The sequence below is a fragment of the Salvelinus fontinalis genome, chromosome 4 (genome assembly GCF_029448725.1).
Source record: "Salvelinus fontinalis isolate EN_2023a chromosome 4, ASM2944872v1, whole genome shotgun sequence".
Lineage (NCBI taxonomy): Eukaryota > Metazoa > Chordata > Actinopteri > Salmoniformes > Salmonidae > Salvelinus > Salvelinus fontinalis.
Window position 1 is genome coordinate 16,558,781 of NC_074668.1, and position 23,882 is coordinate 16,582,662.

The window sequence follows — 23,882 nt, forward strand, 5'->3', positions numbered from 1 at the left end:
TCCACGCCATCGCCAATGCTGAAACCATTGAGACATCCTTTGCAGCATATGACAAATAGTCACTGGAGAGGTATTTAATTCACTCTGTTTGTATTGATGTCCTTTAAGAGGTCTGAAACAATGTATTTCAATGTGTTTCTTTCCCGAGCAATGGAAATGCTGTCCCTAACTCGCTTTTAAACCAAGGTTCATGAACAGTGGAGCAAACTGAAGATGAAACGCGTTGGTTTTAACAATAAAATATTTGATTTCAAGTTCAGGGTTGCTGAATATCCTTTCATCTTCAATGTGCTTTCTCCTGAAAGGGAGCAGACAGAATTGGCTACCCGGTGGTGATAAAAGCGTCAGAAGGAGGAGGGGGCAAGGGCATCCGGAAGGTGGACAACGCTGAGGACTTTGCCAGCTTCTTTAGACAGGTTTGTGTCATTGCATTTCGCACGCACACACACACACACGCACACGCACACGCACACACACACATGCACACACATTTTACATACTTTATTTTAATCCACATCCACACAGCTAGGCTGCCCATAACACCTGAAACACACACACACACTGCATGGGGATGTCATGTCCATAATTAGCACAATTTTGTGTTAACCTCATCTAATACAAATCGATGGATCCATCCATCTACAGGTGCAGGTGGAGGTGCCCGGCTCGCCCATCTTCGTCATGCAGTTTGCCCAGCATGCCCGTCACCTGGAGGTCCAGATCCTTGCTGACCAGTACGGCAACGCCATCTCCCTGTTTGGCCGAGACTGCTCCATCCAGCGGAGACACCAGAAGATCATTGAGGAGGCCCCGGCCACCATAGCATCTTCCACCACCTTTGAGCACATGGAGCAGGTGAGACACAGAGGGCCTCTCCTTGTCATTGTGTTCGCCATTGTAATGACGATTCTCCACTTTGACATTTAGATACTTGTTTTTCGGGCCATTTCACTATTCCATAGTTGTATTCATTAGGGCACACAACGGAAAATGTAGTCCCTCCCTGTTTTAGTCAGTTATCTTCCTCTTGGTGCCTAATGAACACAAGCCCCCTCCTCCATGTCAGTATGCAGTGCGGATGGCTAAGATGGTGGGCTACGTGAGCGCAGGCACCGTGGAGTACCTCTTCTCTGAAGACGGGAGCTTCCACTTCTTAGAGCTCAACCCCCGTCTGCAGGTGGAACACCCCTGCACAGAGATGATTGGGGATGTCAACCTGCCCGCTGCCCAGCTACAGGTACGCAGCAGCCAGAGGTCAGGGTTTAATCTCGTTCTTTGACTTAGTTAATGATCGCATTCCATTTTTTTCTCAGTAAAATGTTATATTTATGTGGTTGTTGAGATGTTCTGAAAGCTTTAGGAACTGTGAATAGTTCCTTGGGAATAAACAATGTTAACTTGGTCTTTCTCCTTTGTTGTAGATAGCCATGGGGATCCCTCTCCACAGGATCAAAGACATCCGCATGCTTTATGGAGAGACCCCTTGGGGGGACACCACCATCAACTTTGAGGCCCCAGACTGTGTACCCAGTCCCCGGGGACACGTCATTGCGGCCCGCATCACCAGCGAGAACCCAGACGAGGTGTGCATTCTACAGGGCTGGCCTGCCATATTCTTAACAAGAGATGGCATGGGTTCTGCAGGCTCACAACTGACCTGTCCTCCCTCCTTGTCACTCGCAGGGCTTCAAGCCCAGCTCGGGCACAGTGCAGGAACTCAACTTCCGCAGCAGTAAGAACGTGTGGGGCTACTTCAGTGTCGGGGCTACCGGGGGGTTGCACGAGTTTGCTGACTCCCAGTTCGGCCACTGCTTCTCCTGGGGGGAGAACCGAGAGGAGGCAATTTCGTGAGTCCTTCCTTGCCTTGTTGTGTTGTAGACTAGACTATCAGTTATTCTGATGAAGTCCCTATCAACTGCTAGCCCCTACTCCCTAACCACTCCTGTAGACCTGAGAGGATACGATAGGTGGAAGCAATATGGTGACATTTTCCCCTGGCCAATCCGAAGGCAAGATAAAGCTATTATCAAAGTGCTCTCAGATCTACAGGAGTAATTAGGGTGTATGGGCTCGGCTCAGATCCATTTGGAATTCTGCATGAGTTGGTGGTTTGTGTGTTGGTGTCTTACCATACCTGGGGGGTGGTGGTGGTTACTGTGTGGTGGCGCAGGAACATGGTGGTGGCCATGAAGGAGCTGTGTATCCGGGGGGATTTCAGGACCACGGTTGAGTACCTCATCAAGCTGCTGGAGACAGAGAGCTTCCGGAACAACGACATCGACACGGGCTGGTTGGATAATCTCATCGCAGATAAAGTTCAGGTAGAGGACCCTTGTGGAATATGAATGTAACTCTTAAAAAAGTAAATCCTGTAAGACTACAGTTGGTTAAAAACAAATCTCCAACGTCTGTGTGTGTGTTCTCCCTGAAGGCGGAGAGGCCAGACACCATGCTGGGCATTGTCTGCGGGTCGTTACACGTGGCGGACGCTAGTTTCAGGAAGAGCATGTCCGACTTCCTGCACTCACTGGAAAGGTGGCCTACTATAGCCCAATTCACATTCTCACCCCCTCTTCTCCCTGAAGTGTGCAATTGTTACTTCCCCCTCAAGGCTGAAAAAGTATTGGATTGGCATGGAGTTAGATGGAGTGTTTTTCTCCCATATTTGTTACAACCAATCCAATGCTTATAAATCCTTGAGGAGGAGTAAACAAGTAGATACCTGGGGAGAAGGAAGAGAATCCGAATATCACCTTTGTCGGTCCAATGTGTTATTGCTGTAATGTTGTACACCTGTCTAAATCCAGTATGTGAAATGCCCTTCTGTAGGGGCCAGGTGTTGCCTGCAGCGAGTTTGCTCAATACTGTCGAGGTGGACCTGGTCTACGAGGGGATCAAATACTGCCTCAAGGTACGAAGATCTCTCATTACACCTGTCTCATTCTCTGTCATGACTTGATCTCATCCTCTCAGGGATAAGTGCTTCTCCATCTGCATTGTTTGGGGTTTTAGGCTGCGTTTTTGTATAGCACTTTGTGACATCATCTGATGTAAAAAGGGCTTCATAAATTAATTTGATTGATCAGGGGCGAATCCTAATTTCAGTCAAATTTTCACTTAGTCATGCATTGATGTCAATAGGAGATTAAGTAAAAATTCATTTCAAGAGGAAGTTTGGATTCGCCCCTCAGTTATCAACCAATAAGACTTCAACATTGTTTGTGACTGACAGGTGGCTCGCCAGTCCCCCACCACGTATGTTGTCATCATGAATGGCTCGGACATTGAGATCGATGTCCACCGGCTGAGCGATGGCGGCCTCTTGCTCTCTTACAATGGCAGCAGCTACACCACCTACATGAAGGAGGAAGTGGACAGGTGGGACTTTCTGTCGGGTGGATGGATGGGCCATTAAGCCGATTCTTTTGCCATCATGAACGTATGTATTTGTAACCCTCTAGCTACCGGATCACTGTTGGCAACAAGACGTGTGTGTTTGAGAAGGAGAAAGACCCTACTGTGCTGAGGTCGTCCTCTGCTGGTAAGCTCCTGCTGTACCTGGTGGAGGACGGAGGCCATATCTGTGCAGGGAACTCGTATGCAGAGATCGAGGTGAGTGAGGAGTCCATGAAAACTTACTGTATGTCTACAGGTTTGGTTTTCATAATTAGATAATCGTTACATGGGTAGTCAGTCTTGTTTGTGTGTGTGCGTGCGTGCTCCGACTGACTTCTGCAGTGTGTCTGCAGGTCATGAAGATGGTGATGACATTGACAGTGGTGGAGTCTGGCTGTGTCCACTATGTGAAGAGGCATGGGGCGGTGCTGGCGCCTGGCTGTGTGGTGGCACGCATGGACCTGGACAACCCCAGCAGCATCCATCCAGCAAGTCACCCCCTCACCTACTTCAATACAACTCTATGGCTGCATCTAAACTGGCACACTATCCCATATATGTACTGTACTATATAGGGAATAGGGTGCCATTTCGGACACAGCCTGTAACACAGCTATTATAGTAGGCATTCTTATCACATAATACAGTACAAATCACATAGTAGTGCAATAGGTTTAAAACATACACCACCGTACAAAAACGTTTGGGGTCACTTAGAAATGTATGTTTTCATGGGAAAAAAGGACATGCAATGAGTTGCAAAATGAATAGGAAATGTAGTCAAGATGTTGACAAAGTTATAAATAATGATTTGTAATTGAAATAATAATTGTGTCCTTCAAACTTTGCTTTCATCAAAGAGTCCTCCATTTGCAGCAATTACAGCCTTGCAGACCTTTGGCATTCTAGTTGTCAATTTGTTGAGGTAATCTGAAGAGATTTCACCCCATGCTTCCTGAAGCACCTCCCGCAAGTTGGATTGGCTTGATGGGCACTTCTTACGTACGGTCAAGCTGCTCCCAAAACAGCTCAATAGGGTTGAGATCCGGTGACAGTGCTGGCCACTCCATTATAGACAGAATACCAGCTGACTGCTTCTTCCCTAAATAGTTATTGCAAAGTTTGGAGCTGTGATTTGGGTCAGTGTCCTGTTGTAGGAGGAAATTGGCTCCAATTAAGCACCGTCCACAGGGTATGGCATGGCGTTGCAAAATCTTCAAGATCCCTTTTACCCTGTCCAAATCTCCCACTTTACCACCACCAACACAACCCCAGACCATCACATTGCCTCCACCATGCTGGACCGACGGCGTCAAGCACTCCTCTAGCATCTGTTCTTTTTTTCTGCGTCTCACGAATGTTCTTCTTTGTGATCCGAAACTCAAACTTACATTTGTCTGTCCATAACACTTTTCTCCAATCTTCCAGTGTCTGTGTTCTTTTGCCAATCTTTTCTTTTTATTGGTCAGTCTGAGATATGGCTTTTTCTTTGCAACTCTGCCTAGAAGGCTAGCATCCCAGGGTCGCCTCTTCACTATTGACGTTGAGACTGGTGTTTTGTGAGTACTATTTAATGAAGCTGCCAGTTGAGGACTTGTGAGGCTCTGTTTCTCAAACGAGACACTCTAATGTACTTGTCCTCTTGCTCAGTTGTGCACCGGGGACTCCCACTCCTCTTTCTATTCTGGTTAGAGCCAGTTTGCGCTGTTCTTGTGAAGGGAGAAGTACACAGCGTTGTACGAGATCTTCAGTTTCTTGGTATTTTCTCGCATAGAATAGCCTTCATTTCTCAGAACAACAAAAGACTGACGAGTTTCAGAGGAAAGTTCTTTGTTTCTGGCCATTTTGAGCCTGTAATCAAACCCACAAATGCTGATGCTCCAGATACTCAACTAGTCTAAAGAAGTCCAGTTTAATTGCTTCTTTAATTAGCCCAACAGTTTTCAGCTGTGCTAACATAATTGCAAATTATAAATTAGCCTTTTAAAATGATCAACTTGGATTAGCTAACACAACGTGCCATTGGAACTCAGGATTGATGGTTGCTGATAATGGGCCTCTGTACGCCTATGTAGATATTCCATAAAAAATCTGCCGTTTCCAGCTACAATAGTCATTTACAACATTAACAATGTCTACACTGTATTACTGATACATTTTATGTTATTTTAATGGTCAAAAAATGTGCTTTTCTTTCAAAAAGAAAGACATTTCTAAGTGACCGCAAACTTTTGAATGGTAGTGTACATCATGTAAATCACACACCTTCACATAAGCATGGACAACAACCCACCTACACAACGGTCCCATCAGTCAGCCAGTCAATAGCAGGGATGGCGCAGTGGTCAGTTACACATTTGGAGGCTGGTTTATATCTGAATCTCTGTCTTCCTGTGGATCTCTTAGGTGGAGCTGAATACGGCCTCTCTCCCAGCCCAGCAGCCGCTGCCCATCGTGGGGGAGAAGCTCCACCAGGTCTTCCACATGGTCCTGGAGAACCTGGTGAAGGTCATGGATGGCTACTGCCTCACCGAGCCCTACTTCAGCAACAAGGTGGGGGCCTCCACCTACTGCAGCGCTGCACATACCAATAGAGTGGCCGCAAGGTTGCAGGTCGACATTAATATCGTAGTTGAGCAGATGATCAGATTGCATAATGCCCCAAAGAAGTGTTTTATCTTCTCCGGAACCATGTAAATCTGGTCAGATTGCTATGAAGACTAGTTGGAATGCGGGCATTTGCATCCCTTGTGCACACTGTAGAATGGGAATGTTGATTGAGCTGTGGGACAAGGGTGTGATATGAGGGTGTGATGACAGTATGTTCCCCCCACCCCTTCAGGTGAAGCAGTGGGTGGGCACCCTGATGAAGACCTTGCGGGACCCCTCGCTGCCCCTGCTGGAGCTGCAGGAGATCATGACCAGCGTGTCCAGCCGAATCCCGCCCGGTGTGGAGAAGGCCATCCGCAAGGTCATGGCCCAGTACGCCAGCAACATCACCTCGGTGCTCTGCCAGTTCCCCAGCCAAAGGGTGAGTGACTTAGCCTGGAATCCTAACTGATATGCTCCGTTTGACCATTCTCACTTCGCAAAAGTGAGTGGCCTCGGAGTACCTTAGTAGCAGGTTGGTCCCCAGATCTGTTTGTGCTGTCTTGCCAACTCTTACAGTCATTGTCAGTCCCCATACACTCGCCACCACATGATCAGACTTGGGACTGGGAATTGAATATATGCACAGTGAACTGCATCCACTCTCAGCTAATGAAGTGAATCCTTCTACAGTATGCCTGCTGAATTTGTTCCCCCTCCATTTTAGATTGCCTGCATCCTGGACAGCCATGCGGCCACCCTACAGAGGAAGGCTGACCGGGAAGTGTTCTTCATGAACACTCAGAGTATCGTCCAGCTGGTGCAAAGGTCCCACTTCTCTTATTTCACATCTGAATCATCACTCCATAACAGACATGACTTCAGATATATGATGTTTGAGTGGATTGTGATATGAATGTGCTGCAGGTACCGCAGTGGAATCCGGGGTTACATGAAGTCTGTGGTGCTTGATCTGCTCAACCGTTACCTTCAGGTGGAGATGCAGTTCCAGCAAGGTAATTGGTGTTTCACTGTGGATATAATCAAGACATAAGACTGTATCCTGCTGTTGTATGAGTTATTTTATATTGTGGTGATACATGGTATGCCAATATTTTTCCTTTTGTGAACAGCTCACTACGACAAGTGTGTGATCAACCTGAGGGAGCAGTACAAGCCTGACATGACCCCTGTGCTGGAGAGCATCTTTTCTCACGCCCAAGTCTCCAAAAAGAACATCCTGGTCACTATGCTTATTGTAAGGCTACTTTCTCAACTTAACACCCACAGCTCTGCCTTCACTTGTTGAAGAACAAGTGAAGCTTAAACATCAATTCAGCCTCAATCTTTATAAAGGAAAATGCATTGCGCAAATGTTTATACTATTTCGGAGGGGTCAACCAACACAACCTGCAAGCTGTTCCTCTGCTTGACTTTGTCATTGGTAATTGAAACCCAGCCTGGTCTCATAGACTAGACGTAGTATAGTAAATGTAAATCCGGGACACTCAAATTATACTGAACAAAAATATAATGAACAAAAATATAAACGCAACATGCAACATTTTCAAAGATTTTACTGAGTTACAGTTCCCATTCTACCTCATATCTATTGATTTCACATGACTGGGAATACAGATATGCATCTGTTGGTCACAGATGCCTTAAAAAAAAGTAGGGCTGTGGATCAGAAAACCAGTCAGTATCTGGTGTGACCACCATTTGCCTCATGCAGAAACTTCGCATAAAGTTGATCAGGCTGTTGATTGTGGCCTGTGGAATGTTGTCCCACTCCTGTTCAATGACTGTGCGAAGTTGCTGGATATTGGTAGGAACTGGAACACGCTGTCGTACACGTTGATCCAGAGCATTCCAAACATGCTCAATGGGTGACCTGTCTGGTGAGTATGCAGGCATTGGATGCAGGCCATGGACGAACTGGGACATTTTCAGCTTCCAGGAATTGTGTGCAGATCCTTGTGTCATGTAGCCGTGCATTATCATGCTGAAACATGAAGTGAAAGTGGCGGATGAATGGCACGACAATAGGCCTCAGGTATCTCTGTGCATTCAAATTGCCGTTGATAAAATGCAATTGTGTTTGTCCGTAGTTTATGTCGTCCAAAACCATAACCCCACCACCACCATGGGGCATTCTGTTCACAATGTTGACATCAGCAAACCGCTCACCCACACATACATGTGGTCTGCGGTTGTGAGGCCGGTTGGATGTACTGCCAAATTGGATGTACTGCAAAAAAGGTGAGCTTATAACTGTGGGGTGGGTGTATAACGCAAATGTCTAGCAACCCAAAGGTTGCTAGTTCAAATCTCATCACAGACAACTTTAGTATTTTAGCTAATTAGCAACTTTTTAACTACTTTGCAACTACTTAGCATGTTAGTTAAACATTCCCCTAACCTTAACCCTTTATCTGAACTCCTAAACTTAACCCTAAACCCTAGCCTAGCTAACGTTAGCCAGCTAGCTAATATTAGCCACCTAGCTAGAATTCATAACATAACATACGTTTTGCTAATTCGTAAAATATTAATGTTTTGCAAATTTAATACATTATACGTTTTACAAATTCAAACCTATAAGTTTTGCAAATTTGTAACTTATTGTACGTTTTGCAAATTCGTACCATATAATACGAATTGTAATTCGTGACATATCATACGAAATGGGTGATGGACATCCACAAATTAATACATGCCATACGAAAGGTAAAATATCATACTAAATCGAGTGTCTCGGATTTACATACAGAATAATACGAAATGCTCTGAGACCAGGTTCTGAAACCACACCTGTCTTTATAATACATTGTAATAATTTTCAGTGAACCCGTAATGCAGTGTTCCTACATATGTAGTTTGTTGTAATGGGGCCATGTTTTACGTCTTTCTAATGCTAATAGGGAGTGGGTTGTGTATCCCTGGTGATGTTTAGGATCAGCTGTGTGGCCGGGACCCCACCATAACAGACGAGCTGATGGCCATCCTGAACGAGCTCACACAGCTCAACAAGATGGAGAACTCAAAGGTGGCTCTGCGTGCCAGACAGGTACGTTTAACAACTGTTTGTACTTAATGACGTTTTCCCACAATGGAGTGTACCGTTCTTCAACATTCTAAGACTTCAGTCAGACTGGTAGGACCTTAGTCAGATAAGATGATAGATGTTATTCACTTAGATAAGCAGTTTAGTAGCTACAAAACAACACATATTGATGGACAAGTGTGTATTTTGCAGGTTTTGATAGCTTCCCATCTGCCTTCTTATGAACTGAGGCACAACCAGGTGGAGTCCATCTTTCTGTCTGCCATTGACATATATGGGCACCAGTTCTGCCCAGAGAACCTGAAGGTGAGCATCATATTTTCTGCGTTGTATGCAAAACAGCATTTTTTTTTGTGTTGACTTGCACAACATCTAAAGGATAATATTGCTTTTCCCCTCGGCAGAAACTCATCCTGTCTGAGACCACCATCTTCGATGTTTTGCCCAATTTCTTCTACCACTCTAACCGGGTGGTGTGCATGGCTGCCTTGGAGGTGAGCATAGTGAACAGCATATAAACCGGAATTGGCTTCATCCTGATGGAGATCATTTCGCAAAAATTCTCCCTTATGTTCTCTTCCCGCTGTCCCCTCCCTATAGGTGTACGTACGCAGGGGCTACATTGCTTATGAGCTGAACAGCCTCCAGCATCGCCAGTTGCAGGACGGGACGTGTGCTGTAGACTTCCAGTTCATGTTGCCGTCGTCCCACCCCAACAGGTACCCAGCCAACGGCAGACACCAGTTCTCTGCCAGCATCATAAAGCAGCTCTACACCAAACTCAATACCCTATCTCCCAACTATGGAATTCAGATAATTTTGACTGTTGCAACATACAATACAAGGCTTCCATAGCTGTCAGGTACAAGGCTTCCATAGCTGCCAGGAACAAGGCTCCCATAGCTGCCAGGTACAAGGCTTCCATAGCTGCCAGGTCTCCCCTTGTGCCAAAAAGTGACCAGTAAGAAGTCTGTGAGTTGAGATAGAAGGAACAGGGTGGGTGCAATTTGCCATAAACTGGGGGATTCGAAAACAGACATAGAAATGACAGTTAGTTTACAACACAAAGTTACAACTCTGCCATTATGATAACTGTGTCAAAAGAAAAGTTGTTTGTAGTTAATTCACTATTCACCACGTAAGGCTTTAATTATGTTAAGCAATGTGAATGGAAATCTATTGTATCTGGTAAAAAAATGTTTGGGGGGGTGGTGTATCTTTGTTAACGAATGAGCCAATCGATGTTCAGTCCCTATACTGAGAGCCCTAATAAAGCCTGTAACCCCTGGTCATGGTACAGTTTGTATGCTGCTTCCATTTGGGCACAGCAATACACCCTCTCTGTCCTTCCTCAACCCCCCAACATTTTTTTTTTCCCTTATTTTACTAGGTAAGTTGGCTGAGAACACATTCTCATTTACAGCAACGACCTGGGGAATAGTTACAGGGGAGAGGAGGGGGGCTGAATGAGCCAATTGTAAGCTGGGGATGATTAGGTGACCGTGATGGTATGAGGGCCATATTGGGAATTTAGCCAGGACACCGGGGTTAACACCCCTACTCTTACAATAAGTGCCATGGACTCTTTAGTGACCACAGAGAGTCAGGACACCCATTTTACATCCCATCCGAAAGATGGCACCCTACACAGGGCAATGTCCCCAATCACTGCCCTGGGGCAGATGTTTTTAGACCAGAGGAAAGGGTGCTTCCTACTGGCCCTCCAACACCACTTCCAGCAGCATCTGGTCTCCCATCCAAACCAGCAGTGGGATGCAGGGTGGTATGCCCTTTGGAACAAACCCTCAATATCGTTGTTTTCCCACCGCCACTTTGGGGCAAATAGTCAGACCGACGTAAACTATTGGGATTAATTGCTGTTCTATCAGATTGCTTTCAAGATGGCAACGCTCCGATTCCACAAACCAGGAAAAGGACTTCAGTCATTTATTGTTTAAAACGTTTTTTTTTTCTCTTACAGACTGTTTTTGAAAAAAATATTTTCAAAGTGGCGCAAATTCTATTTCACTGAAAGTCGGGCCTGATTGCAGAGGCTTAACTGTTCCCTCTGCTCTCTTATTTTGTTATAAGTCAGGTTTCATGAATGCAACCTGAAAGATCACAATGGATCTCAATCACACACAGTACAGAAATACAATTCATAAGCTGCTTTTAACTTTTTAACTTTAAAATGATTTTTCATGGTGATTATTAATGTGTGCAAAGCTGGAGTATGTCATAAAGTGCTTTGAAACTAATAAGAATGCAAGAGGTAAAGGAAGAGCTTTCAGGTGGATCATCCACTGCTAACATTCATCTGCCAATTGTCTGATTTCAGAGGGAGCAGCCCTACTCTAAACAGGTAGATTACAGCTCCTCCTGGCTCTGTCTGTGTATGTCTCCTAGCAATGCATGGCTTTTCCCCCTCGCTTTTTGAAACTGTAAACCTCTGCCAAAGGAATTTCTAATGTTGTGTATTGTTTGTCTTAACTTTCATAGAGATAATTAGCTTTTGGGAGGCACATTTAATTTGTTTGACCTACAGTATGCATTGTGCCTTTTAAAACCTTGTGTGATTCCTTTGTGACAAAAAGGGGATTCTGTATTCTACCAGAGGCTGATTTGACCCTCATAGGCCACTGTGGTAATCTGCCCCACCACTTTCAATCAAACACAATCAGTCAATCAGTTCATATTATGAAACGTATTATCAAAGAAAAAAAGTGTCTAGTGAACAAAGATATTGCTGTCTGTTATGCTTTGTGGAAAGACAACATGTACAGTATGCTGTTGGCATCATAATGTAAACTTGCTGTCAGTTGATCACCAGTGCCTACACTCATTTGTGTCGATGGTTGTTCACCATGCCTAGTGAAGAAAAAGCAACCCCCAACCTTAACTGAACATTGCTCTCTGTGCCCACCCAAAACCTACCCAGGAGTCACCAGTGTATCCTCCCTCCCCTCAGGGTGGCGATGCCGGTGAACAGCACAGGGCAGCTTGAGATGAGGCGGCAGGGTAGCGAGCTCTTCCTAGAAGGGGCACTCTCTCCCCCCTGTCAGCGCATGGGGGCCATGGTGGCCTTCCAATGTTTTGAAGACTTCAAAAGGTGAAATAACACAGAGAACAACTCTTGGGTGTCAGGTTTGCATGGTAGAAATATGTAGCCTGGGTAACACCTCCCGGGTGGCGCAGTGGTCTAGGGCACTGCATCGCAGTGCTAGCTGCGCCACCAGAGTCTCTGGGTTCGCGCCCAGGCCCTGTCGCAGCCGGCCGCAACCGGGAGGTCCGTGGGGCGACGCACAATTGGCATAGCGTCGTCCGGGTTAGGGAGGGTTTGGCCGGTAGGGATATCCTTGTCTCAGTATGTAAAAAATGTAGTGAAATGTAAAAAAAAAAAATGTAATAAAATGTATGCACTCTACTGTAAGTCGTTCTGGATAAGAGCGTCTGCTAAATGACTAAAATGTAATATAGGGTAATAATACGCCTTGTCCTGACCTGACCAGTGTGTCCATCCGCTGGCTGTGTGTGCAGGAACTTTGACGAGGTCATCTCCAGCTTTGCTGACCCGCTCCTGGAGAGCCCGCTGTTCTCCGAGGCTTGCCCCAGCCTCTACGAGGAGGACAACTGCAAGGTGACCATGTGATGGGATTGTGTTACACAGGCTTTACAGACCTTTTGACTCTGGTGGTGTTTGCGAGCCGCCCCCAAGTGATCCCCTAAATCAGGGGTGTCAAAGTCAAATGGACGGAAGGCCAAATAAAAAATTTAGCTACAAGCCGAGGGCCGGACTGTTCGAATGTTCATTGAAAAAATTTTAAATGACGCATATAGTCTAGTGAACCTAATTGAACCTACTGAAAACCTAACAAATATATTCCAATATGATCAGATAAATAAAGCAATATTTTCTTATGGCTCTGTCAGTAATCTTTAATTTTCAACAGACACAAAAGACAAATTTCCTTTATATAAAAATCCCCATAACATGAACATTAAATGAAAGAAACCGGTATTCAAGGCACCATCAGTAGCCTATATTTTCTATTTTAGCAAAAGTGGGCTAAATTTACTTCAAAGAAAAAAACAATAATAGCAATTTTCTATCATCCACTCAACTGAAATATTTTTAAAATATAATTGGATTGAAATACAATAAAATAAAGTGCAAAAATCTATTAATCAAAAACAACACTTTGTTTAAGGAGAAGTAACATGCAGTGAAAACAAATATTAAACTTTAACTTTTAAACTTGAACTGAGTAAAAACTCTAAATATGTGATTGCACAGTAATGTTCACTTGTTTGAGGTTGAGGGTGATACTTGGTGGTGTCCCATCTTTTCCACAAGTTCATCAATGTTCGGGGTAAGGCTCTGAGCTGAGGAAATCCTCAGAATTGAGTGGAGGTGTTCAGCAGTAAGTCGACTTCTGTGTGATGTTTTGTTCAGGTTCATCAAAGAAAACAGTTGTTCACACAGGTATGTGCTGCCAAACATAGACAACGTTTGAGCAGCCTGGATGCGCAGCTGGGGCATTGTGTCGGGGAGGAAACGGGCGAACTCCGCAGCACCCACTGCCGCATATTTTGCCCTCAGTGCATCATTGCATTGGAGGTCAATCAACTCCATTTGGAGGTTTGGTGGTGAGCTTTCCACGTCAACAGCAAATGGGTTACCGAGCAGTTCCAACCTGCTTTTTTGTGCTTCAAAGTCAGCAAATCGGCGTCGAAAGTCAGCGGCAAGCATACCTATTTTATCAGCCAACTGTGCGCTCGGGAACGCACTGGTAGAGAGCTTCTCTTTCATGGTCTGGCAGCTGGGAAAGTGGCTCAAATTTTCTTTCCGCATCTGCGTCTCCCACAGAGTCAGTTTGGTTTTAAATGCCTTCACTGTACTGTACATATCAGAGATGGCATGATCCCGACCCTGCAGCTGCAAGTTCATTGCATTCAGATGACTCGTAATGTCACACAGAAAAGCCATTTCACACAGAAACATTTCGTCTCGGAGTTGTGTTGTGTCTTTCCCTTTGCTGTCCAAGAACAGACAAATCTCCTCACGAAGCTCGAAACATCTTTGAAGCACCTTTCCCTGGCTTAGCCATCGCACCTCTGTGTGATAAGGCAAATCACCATGCTCCGTTTCTAACTCCGTCAGAAATGCCTTGAACTGGCGGTGATTCAAACCTTTGGCTCTGATAAAGTTAACTGTGCGCGTGATGATGCTCATTACATGCTCCATTTTCAAGGCTTTACCGCACAACGCTTCCTGGTGTATGATACAATGATAAGCTGTCAGCTCACCTGTCGCGTTTTCCTCTTGCATCTTTTCCCGTATCTTCGCCACCAGTCCGCTCCTGTGTCCACACATCGCAGGTGCTCCGTCGGTTGTCAAACCCACGAGTTTTTCCCAAGGCAGCTCCATCTCATTTACACATCTTGACACCTCTTCATACAAATCATGCCCCGTAGTTGTGCCATGCATAGGACGTAAAGCCAAAAACTCCTCTGTCACGCTTAGGCTGGAGTCCACTCCGCGGATGAAAATTGACAACTGGGCAATGTCAGAAATGTCGGTGCTCTCATCCACAGCCAAGGAATATGCAATGAAATCTTTTCCCTTTTTCACAAGCTGCTCTTTTAGATTGATGGACAACTGGTCTACTCTCTCGGCAATGGTGTTTCTGCTCAGACTCACATTTAAAAAGAGTTGCCTTTTTTCTGGGCAAACTTCGTCACAAACTTTAATCATGCAGTTTTTGATGAAATCCCCCTCCGTAAATGGCCGGGCTGATTTAGCGATCTCTTCTGCCAAAATAAAACTGGCCTTGACAGCAGCCTGGCCTTGTGATTTGGCTTTTTTGAACAGAGCCTGTCGAGATTTGAGGCCTCGTTTTAATTCCTCTGCCTTTTGTAGCCTTTGTTCCATGTCCATATTCTTGTTTTTGTCCGCGTGTTTCGTTTCATAATGTCGTCTCAGATTATACTCTTTCAGTACCGCCACACTTTCTCCACACAGAAGACACACAGGTTTTCCAGCTACCTCCGTGAACATATACTCCGACTCCCACCTTGTTTGAAACCCCCGGTTCTCAGTGTCCACCTTCCGTTTTGCCATTTTTGATGGGTATCTGAAAGTTAATTTTACTGTGATGCTGACGACTGCTGTGCCAATAAATATTGAAATGAAGCAGCCTACTGCTCGGTGCGTCACCGTTGCATTGTGGGAAATGTAGTATTGGTGCGTGTAAAAGATCTGCGGGCTGCCGGCTTGCTGCGGTCTGCGGGCCGGTTCTAATAATAAATCAAGATCATCCCAGGGGCCGTAAAAAACCTTCTCGCGGGCCGGATGTGGCCCGCGGGCCTTGACTCTGACATATGTGCCCTAAATGGACCAAAATATTAGACAGAAAATATATACTGTTTGCCTAATACTAATGATTTGTATGTTTATAATAAGACATTTATATTATTTTGTTATCATCTATGTTAATTAACTGTACATCTCATAGAGTATCTTTAAGAGGATCATTTGGTATATAAGGGGGAAGGCTGAGATTTCTCACTAAGCTGTGATTGATTTCCCCTGCGCACCTGCAGAACATGAGGGAGAACCCCATCCATATCATCAATGTGTCCATCAAGTCGGCGGACACAGAGAATGACGATGCCTTGGTCACAGCCTTCGCTGCCTTCGCCCAGTCTAAGGTCAGCAGCACTGTTCATCCCTCCCAAACTCGCTCAGTAACATTATGGATTTCTCTCATAGGGGGGGAATCTTAAAGGGGTTCACCCCTTCATTATTTTCCCAGTGTCCTATGATTTCTGCACTAGGATTATACTTGATATGATCATTTCTTATTCCAGAAAGTTTTACTCTTTGAGCACGGCATCCGAAGGATCACGTTTTTAGTTGCACAGAGGGTAAGATGTTTCTACAAGACCATTTGAAATAGCCTCGTACGATCATCCTGATCTCCCAAGCTTCCATTCTGTTGCACGGGATCCATGTAGCGAAACAGAATGTAAGCTTGGAGATCAGAATGGTCATACGAGGCTACATTTGAAATTCCCTTTGTTGATGTTGAATAAAATGGTGAGTAGTACTCCGTCATCTCTTACTATTAATAAGTGTGGCTTGCAAAAGCAGCCACACTTTAAATATTGTACCACACATTTCTGACTTCTAGTTATTCTTTACAATGCTGCTCCTCTTACACCGTTTAAGCTAGAAACGCAATTCAAACTTTAAAACAAGCAGACTGGTCTTGAATAGCGTGATTTATACAATTTCCTATACTAATCATACTTATAAAACTTATTGAACTTCATCCACTTTCACTCTATTTCTTCAACATTCTAAAGCTTCCATTGTGACATCATGACTTCCAACATTCCATTCACTGTGAATGCAACTTTTGACACAAATCAGCTCCTTTGACCACTTCCCCAACAAGTTAGACGAAAGGTTAGAGGGTATGACATCTTGGTCAACTTCCCTGCTATTCAAATCTGAAATCAGAACAGAATTATCTGGTACTGATCAAACGTTACAGGTGTTTAAGTAACCGCATCAACAACATTTTCTCAAACTTTTTATAAACAACTGACATTTTGACCACTTTCCCAACAAGTTAGACAAAAGGTTAGAGGGTATGACATCTTGGTCTACTTCCCTGCTATTCAAGTCTGAAATCGTAACAAAAATATCTGCTACCAATCACAAGCTGATTGTCGGAGTTTAGAGTGATGAAAAGTATCTATGTAATGTCAGCTAATAGCTCTCTCATGTCTCCTCATTGAGCATCTCAAACAGAGCCGTTACTATGAATATCAATGCATTTTAATGGAAAAAAGAGCCATAGGCTAGCTATCTAAACTTGTATTAAGCCTGGTCAAATTACCGACCGGGTTGGAGCCCATTGATCATCCGTTATCATATTAAAAACTGCAAACATTTGACTCCACCCTATGGCAAAATGTGTAGAATTGCAGGAAATGTGCTGTATAACTGCTCATTTTGTCTCCACCCCATTGCAAAATTAGTAGAATTGCATGAAGTTAGTTATAAAATTGCAAAAAAGTCTAAATTGGGATGCAAACTCAAAATTGAATACATTTCAACTCTATATCTGACAAGGTACAAGTGTCTTCTTTTTTTTAAGACCATAACCATGTGTGTGAAGTGTATACTTTTGTTTCAAAGTAGATTTGTTTAAGACTACCAAGAGACACTCTGTGTGATTTAGCCCACTGCTGTAAAAGGTTTTAAAGCCATTAGATGCAGTTAAACATGGCACTCTTCGTTTCAATACAAGGCGACATGTTCTGTTCACTGCATTCTTTACTGTTGGAAAGTCACATAGGTTGAGTCATTGCTCTCTTTTTATTTATAAAGTTATTTTACAAAAACTCCCGCCGTACCTAACATCATTAATAACCTTCAGACGTACGAGTTACCATACCCGGTCTCAGGTATGGCTAACTCTGGTAATCTCTTCGGTCTCCTCAGAATAAATCAGCTTTTAGTTCCTTACAATCTACAGATTTTCCCAACTGCATTTTGTAAATTGTGTGCATGTTGGTATCAATGCTAAAATGCCTGCTAAAATTAAGGTTACAAAAATTGTTCAATAACTTATGATTAATGTACAATTAACTTAACATTAACTTATATTAAACTATGGCTGATAAAAGATGTAATGGAAAATTAGAACAATCCTTTCTTATTCGACAATAATATTCTCTCCTTGTTTCTGACCCTTTTCTTTTGTTTGGTGCCCTAATGAATACGACCAAGATTGATCACATTTTTCTCTCTGATTTTTACCAGAGGGAATTTCCCAAGTTCTTCACTTTCAGAGCCAGAGACGGGGTAAAAAAAAAACATATTTACACAAAATAGTTCTCACAATAACTGAACATTTGGTATACATGAACAACCTTAAAAAACTAGTAAACTATCTCTCCCTCAACCCCCCCCCCCCCTTCCTCACTCTCTCCCAGTTCCAGGAGGACCGTATCTACAGGAACCTAGAGCCTGCTCTGGCCTTCCAGCTGGAGCTGAACCGCATGCGTAACTTTGACCTGACAGCCGTGCCCTGTGCCAACCACAAGATGCACCTGTACCTGGGCGCTGCCCGTGTGCAGGAGGGTGCCGAGGTCACCGACTACCGCTTCTTCATCCGTGCCATCATCCGCCATTCTGACCTCATCACAAAGGTACAGGGGAGGGGAGTCAACGCCACACAAAGTTAAAGGGATACTTCGGGATTCTGGGAATGAGGCCCTTTATCTACTTCCCCAGAGTCAGATGATCTCATGGATACCATTTTTATCTCTGTGGCCAGTAGGATTATAAATAAGAATTTGTTCTTAACTGACTTGCCTAGTTAAATGAAGGTTAAATAAAATACAAATCCCTTTAAAAATACATGTATTGTTTTTGTTCCCTTATATTTGAGATAAATAGTTTGTCTTGCTAAGAATAATAATTTTATTTCATAGCTCTTGCACCTCTCTCTCTCTCCTCCAGGAAGCATCCTTTGAGTACCTGCAGAATGAGGGTGAGCGTCTTCTCCTGGAGGCCATGGATGAGCTGGAGGTAGCCTTCAGCAACAATAATGTGCGCACTGACTGCAACCACATCTTCCTCAACTTTGTCCCCACCGTCATCATGGACCCCTCCAAGGTCAGTGTGCCTCCTATCTGCGCTGCTGGTTCCTCCATGATGTGCTTAGCGACAATACTTTTCGTAATATTCAATCTTTAAAGGGGCTATGTGAAACTTTTACCTCTGGGGGTGCTCCAGGGCCAAAACAGGTCACTTAAGTGAACACAAATATTGCCCAGAAATGACCTCATTGAACAGAAAAGAACACACCTCTCCGGGCCCATGAGCAAAAACATACAACTAAGGATTGTGTGGTTTCATGAATTAAGAAGCGAATAATCTTACATGATGGTGCCCTTAGTTAAAGTGGTATATGATCTTAGAGCCAACACAGATGCCAAACAGCTCTCTGTCCTTGTATTCTTGGATTTAAGTGCTGCATTTGACAATGTTCACCATGATATCCTTCTGGACAGAATTGAGAGGTGGGTTGGCCTCTCTGGTTAGTTCTAAATTGGTTTAGGACCTACACCATATATACAAATGTTTGTGGACACCCCTTCAAATTAGTGGAAATCAGCTATTTCAGGCATACCCATTGTTGACATGTGTATAACATCGAGCACAAAGCCATGCAATCTCCATAGATAAACATTGGTATTTCAATGGTCTTACCGAAGAGCTCAGTGACTTTCAACGTGGCACCGTCATAGGCTGCCACCTTTCCAACAAGTTAGTTTGTCAAATTTCTGCCCTGCTAGAGCTGCCCCGGTCAACTGTAAGTGCTGTTATTGTGTAGTGGAAAAATCTAGGAGCAACAACGGCTCAGTTGCGAAGTGGTAGGCCACACAAGCTCACAGAACGGGACCACGAGTGCTGTAAAAATCATCTGTCCTCGTTGCAACACTCACTACCGAGTTCCAAACTGCCCCTGGAAGCAATTTCAGCACTAGAACTGTTTGTTGGAAACCCATGGAAATGGTTGAGCAGCCGCACACAAGCCTAAGATCACCATGTGCAATGCCAAGCATCGGCTGGAGTAGTGTAAAGCTCACCGCCATTGGACTCTGGAGCAGTGGAAATGCGTTCTCTGGACTGATGTATCACTTCACCATCTGGCAGTTCGACGGACGAATCTGGGTTTGGCTGATGCCAGAAGAACTCTACCTACCCCAATGCATAGTGCCAACTGTAAAGTTTGGTGAAGGAAGAATAATGAATGGGCTGGGGCTGTTTTTCATGGTTCAGGCTAGGCCCCTTAGTTCCAGTGGAAACTTTAACGCTACAGCATACAATGACTTCCTAGACGATTCTCTGCTTCCAACTTTGTGGCAACAGTTTGGGGAAGGCCCTTTCCTGTTTCAGCATGACAATGCCCCAGTGCACAAAGCGAGGTCCATACAGAAATGGTTTGTTGAGATCGGTGTGGATGAACTTGACTGGCCTGCACAGAGCCCTGATCTCAACCCCATTGTAGACCTTTGGGATGAAATGGAATGCCGACTGCGAGCCAGGCCTAATCACCCAACATCAGTGCCCAACCTCACTAATGCTCTTGTGGCTGAATGGAAGCAATTCACTGCAGCAATGTTCCAACATCTAGTGGAAAGCCTTCCCTGAAGAGTGGAGGCTGTTATAGCAGCAAAGGGGGACCAACTCCATATTAATGCCCATGATTTTAGATTGAGATGTTTGACGAGCAGCTGTCCACATACTTCTGATCATGTAGTGTATTTAGGTCAAGAGGTTTTTTTTCTCTCACCCTTTTGGAGTTCCACAAGGTCGATTTTTGCATACTGTTCAGTTTATATATGTTACCCCTTGGCAGCGTAATCAGAAAACACGGGATTGATTTTAACTGCTACGCAGACGATACACAACTTTACATTTCTGTGCCACCAGAGGATTTTAGCTCCACAGTTAAATTATTAGACTGTATTAATGATTTAAATACTTGGATGGCTCACAACTTCCTCCAGCTAAATCAAGACAAGACTGATGTACTTATTATTGGAGCCAAAGCACAGAGGGGGAATCTGGCCGCATGTTTTAATTCACAGGCAATAAATATCAAACACCAGGTCCAAAAACCTAGGTGTCGTTATAGATTCTGAACTCACTTTCGAATCACACATTAGGAATGTGACAAATTGCTTTTTACCACCTGAGGAACATAGAAACGGCCGCACCGTGGCAATCTCAGGCTGATACAGAAAGACTCATCCATGCTTTTAAAGCCTAGGACCAAGAGGCATGGAGAGGCAGCCTTTAGTCATTATGCCCCCAGCCTCTGGAATAGCCTGCCAGAGAACCTGATGGGAGCCAAAACTGTGGAAATATTTAAAACATTTTTAGCTTGTTTTTTCTTATAGTGCTTTTTTAGTCTTTCAGTTTTTATTGTTATTCTTTTGCTTTTATCCTCTTATGTTTGTTGTGTAGTAAATATTTCAGTTTTTCTGTATTGTTTTTTTCCTGTGAAGCATATTGCGTTGAATTCATGTTTGAAATGTGCTATATAAATAAAGCTTGATTTGATTTGACATGTGTATATGAACTATACTGTATGTGTTGCCTCTCTGTGTCCTCTCTCACCCCCTTCCCCCTTTTAGATTGAGGAGTCAGTGCACTCCATGGTGATGCGTTACGGTAGTAGGCTGTGGAAGCTCCGGGTGCTCCAGGCCGAGTTGAAGATCAACATTCGGCTGGCGCCCACCGGGACCGCCATCCCCATCCACCTGTTCCTCACCAACGAGTCGGGCTACAACCTGGACATCAGCCTATATAAGGAAGTCACAGACCCCTCAACAGGACAGGTAGGTAGATCCGGAAGAGCACTATAAACAGGATCAGCTCACTTGCTTATCGATGCCACAGGAAATTGCCACTCACATTCAGTGTGCACAGATTGGTACACACTGCACAGCCAGAGAAATGGTGTTGAATAAGCAGTGCAGGAGTAAAGATTCTACAATTAATAAAGGTTTCATAGGGCATTCATGAAGACTAGATGCTTCACAAATCGTTGATAAGAACTTTCTATTTAAGTTTCTCTATCAATTCAAAGCTATGAGCTGCTGCTGACCTCCGTCTCCATTCTGATCTCTAGATCATGTTCCAGTCATACGAAGACAAGCAGGGCCCTCTGCACGGCATGCTCATCAACCATCCCTATGTCACCAAGGACCTGTTGCAGTACAAGCGCTTCCAGGCTCAGACCCTGGGCACCACCTACGTCTACGACTTCCCTGAGATGTTCCGACAGGTGGGGTCCGTCTCTCTCTCTCTCTCTCTCTCTCTCTCTCTCTTACTCTTTCGCTCTCTTTTTCTCTCTACCGCTCACTGTAAAAAAATGTTTTACTCTTGATCCTTCCTCTGTTTAAACTGTGCGGACTGTATTTATTTTTAACCCATGTGTCTCATAGGCCCTCTATAAGCTGTGGGGTCCGGGCGACAGTTACCCTAAAGACGTGCTGATGTGCACTGAGCTGGTGCTGGACCCGCAGGACCGACTGGTGCAAATGAACCGCCTGCCTGGAGACAACCAGGTAGAACACATGGCATGCTCACGTGGATTGGAAGGAACTGGAACAGAGATAAGCAGGACCCTATTTCTTTTAAATCCCCTATGTTGTCCCAAAACCACATGGCAAAATCATATACCCTTCTTCACTCTCTCTCCCTCCCAGGTGGGAATGGTAGCCTTCCGGATGCGGATGAAGACGCCTGAGTATCCCGAGGGCCGCGACATCATCGTCATCTGCAACGACATCACCTATATGATTGGCTCGTTCGGGCCCCAGGAGGACCAGCTGTTCCTGCGGGCGTCGGAGCTGGCCCGGGACGAGGGCATTCCACGTATCTACATCTCAGCCAACAGCGGGGCGCGCATCGGCCTGGCCGAGGAGATACGACACATGTTCCAGGTGGCCTGGATCGACCCCCAGGACCCTTACAAGGTGGCTTATCACCGGGCACTACTGACCAGTACACTCTATGCCAGACCATTTAACTATTGACGCGCTCAACTCAATAGTCAGTCTAAAAAGGTCTTTGGGTGCAGGGTTGAAACTTGTAAGGGCATACCATGCTGGAAAAGGGTGGGGGGAAAACATTCGCTGGAAATACTCATTCAAAATATAAATAATTTGCTGCAGCAGAGGTCATGGCAATCAAACATGTTCCTTTTCTGACTTACCAGTATTCCTTCCCTCCGCATGTGCTGGTGGCATGGTCTACTAGGTTGGACAAACATAATTGTGATCAGAACAGTGGTGGGTGGGGCGTAATGGCATAATGTAGTCACTATCAGCCTCTACACAGTCATGCCCTGTCTCTGTCACTGTGTGAGCCCTCTTCCTTGGGACTGATGACTGTTTGTTTTATTGTGCACCTGTAGGGTTTCAAGTATCTGTACCTGACGCCCCAGGACTACACCCGCATCAGCTCCACCAACGCTGTCCACTGCCACCATGTGGAGGAGGGTGGGGAGTCCAGGTAGGACACACCCCCTTCACCTGGGGCTAGTCACCCCTTTATCAAATAGCACAGCTTACAAACACAGTTTGTTATCCCAGAGATTCGCTGACTCACTCTCTCTCATTCTCCCATTCCATTGGCTGGGCTCCAGGTACGTTATCACTGATATCATAGGGACCGAGGAGGGACTGGGGGTGGAGAACCTGAGGGGATCAGGAACCATCGCCGGGGAGACATCCCAGGCCTACGATGAGATCATCACCATCAGCATGGTCAGGAGGAGACGTCACATCACCACAACAGACACACGCATGCAGACCGCGCACGCACACACACACACACGTCTCTTTGTCTGGAGTTAGATACCCCAGGTGGTTAGGCCAACCATGCCTCATAGCTTATGTTAAAGCCATGTTATGTCCTGGTTACTGCAGGTGACGTGCCGTGCCATTGGGATCGGGGCCTATCTGGTGCGTCTGGGGCAGAGGGTCATCCAGGTGGAGAACTCCCACATCATCCTGACTGGGGCTGGAGCCCTCAACAAGGTATGCCTCTGCCCTGTCTGTTTGGATTCATCATGCTTTTGACACCTTGTAAGACTTTTCCAAGAAGTGAACACAGGTCCACTATTAGGATAACACAATGGTATAATGGTAATTTGAGACCATATCAGCAGTGGACTGACGAGGAATATATCAAAATATGTTTTTTTAGCTAAAATAACCCTTTAAGGAGTCT

The 23,882-nt window shown here is 44.9% G+C and overlaps 1 protein-coding gene across 3 annotated transcripts in view; it reads left to right on the forward strand.

The window, feature by feature from the left end:
- LOC129853175 (acetyl-CoA carboxylase 2-like) overlaps positions 1-23,882 on the forward strand; it is a 67,393-nt gene that overhangs the window by 35,833 nt on the left and 7,678 nt on the right. For 2 of the 3 annotated variants that reach the window (XM_055918924.1, XM_055918926.1), the window contains 35 exons: positions 306-416; positions 646-855; positions 1,067-1,237; positions 1,422-1,583; positions 1,684-1,847; positions 2,171-2,321; positions 2,432-2,535; positions 2,830-2,911; positions 3,233-3,378; positions 3,462-3,612; positions 3,750-3,884; positions 5,803-5,949; positions 6,239-6,427; positions 6,713-6,813; positions 6,913-7,001; positions 7,119-7,243; positions 8,942-9,055; positions 9,245-9,358; positions 9,457-9,546; positions 9,653-9,771; positions 11,391-11,414; positions 12,021-12,161; positions 12,590-12,689; positions 15,656-15,763; positions 15,923-15,979; positions 17,889-17,930; positions 18,062-18,277; positions 18,591-18,746; positions 21,278-21,481; positions 21,775-21,930; positions 22,091-22,213; positions 22,355-22,624; positions 23,065-23,162; positions 23,296-23,416; positions 23,579-23,689. In XM_055918924.1, coding sequence (XP_055774899.1) covers positions 306-416; positions 646-855; positions 1,067-1,237; positions 1,422-1,583; positions 1,684-1,847; positions 2,171-2,321; positions 2,432-2,535; positions 2,830-2,911; positions 3,233-3,378; positions 3,462-3,612; positions 3,750-3,884; positions 5,803-5,949; positions 6,239-6,427; positions 6,713-6,813; positions 6,913-7,001; positions 7,119-7,243; positions 8,942-9,055; positions 9,245-9,358; positions 9,457-9,546; positions 9,653-9,771; positions 11,391-11,414; positions 12,021-12,161; positions 12,590-12,689; positions 15,656-15,763; positions 15,923-15,979; positions 17,889-17,930; positions 18,062-18,277; positions 18,591-18,746; positions 21,278-21,481; positions 21,775-21,930; positions 22,091-22,213; positions 22,355-22,624; positions 23,065-23,162; positions 23,296-23,416; positions 23,579-23,689 — 4,602 coding nt within the window. The remainder of the gene's footprint in view (positions 1-305; positions 417-645; positions 856-1,066; positions 1,238-1,421; positions 1,584-1,683; positions 1,848-2,170; positions 2,322-2,431; positions 2,536-2,829; positions 2,912-3,232; positions 3,379-3,461; positions 3,613-3,749; positions 3,885-5,802; positions 5,950-6,238; positions 6,428-6,712; positions 6,814-6,912; positions 7,002-7,118; positions 7,244-8,941; positions 9,056-9,244; positions 9,359-9,456; positions 9,547-9,652; positions 9,772-11,390; positions 11,415-12,020; positions 12,162-12,589; positions 12,690-15,655; positions 15,764-15,922; positions 15,980-17,888; positions 17,931-18,061; positions 18,278-18,590; positions 18,747-21,277; positions 21,482-21,774; positions 21,931-22,090; positions 22,214-22,354; positions 22,625-23,064; positions 23,163-23,295; positions 23,417-23,578; positions 23,690-23,882) is intronic. The other variant, XM_055918925.1, reaches the window with a different exon arrangement.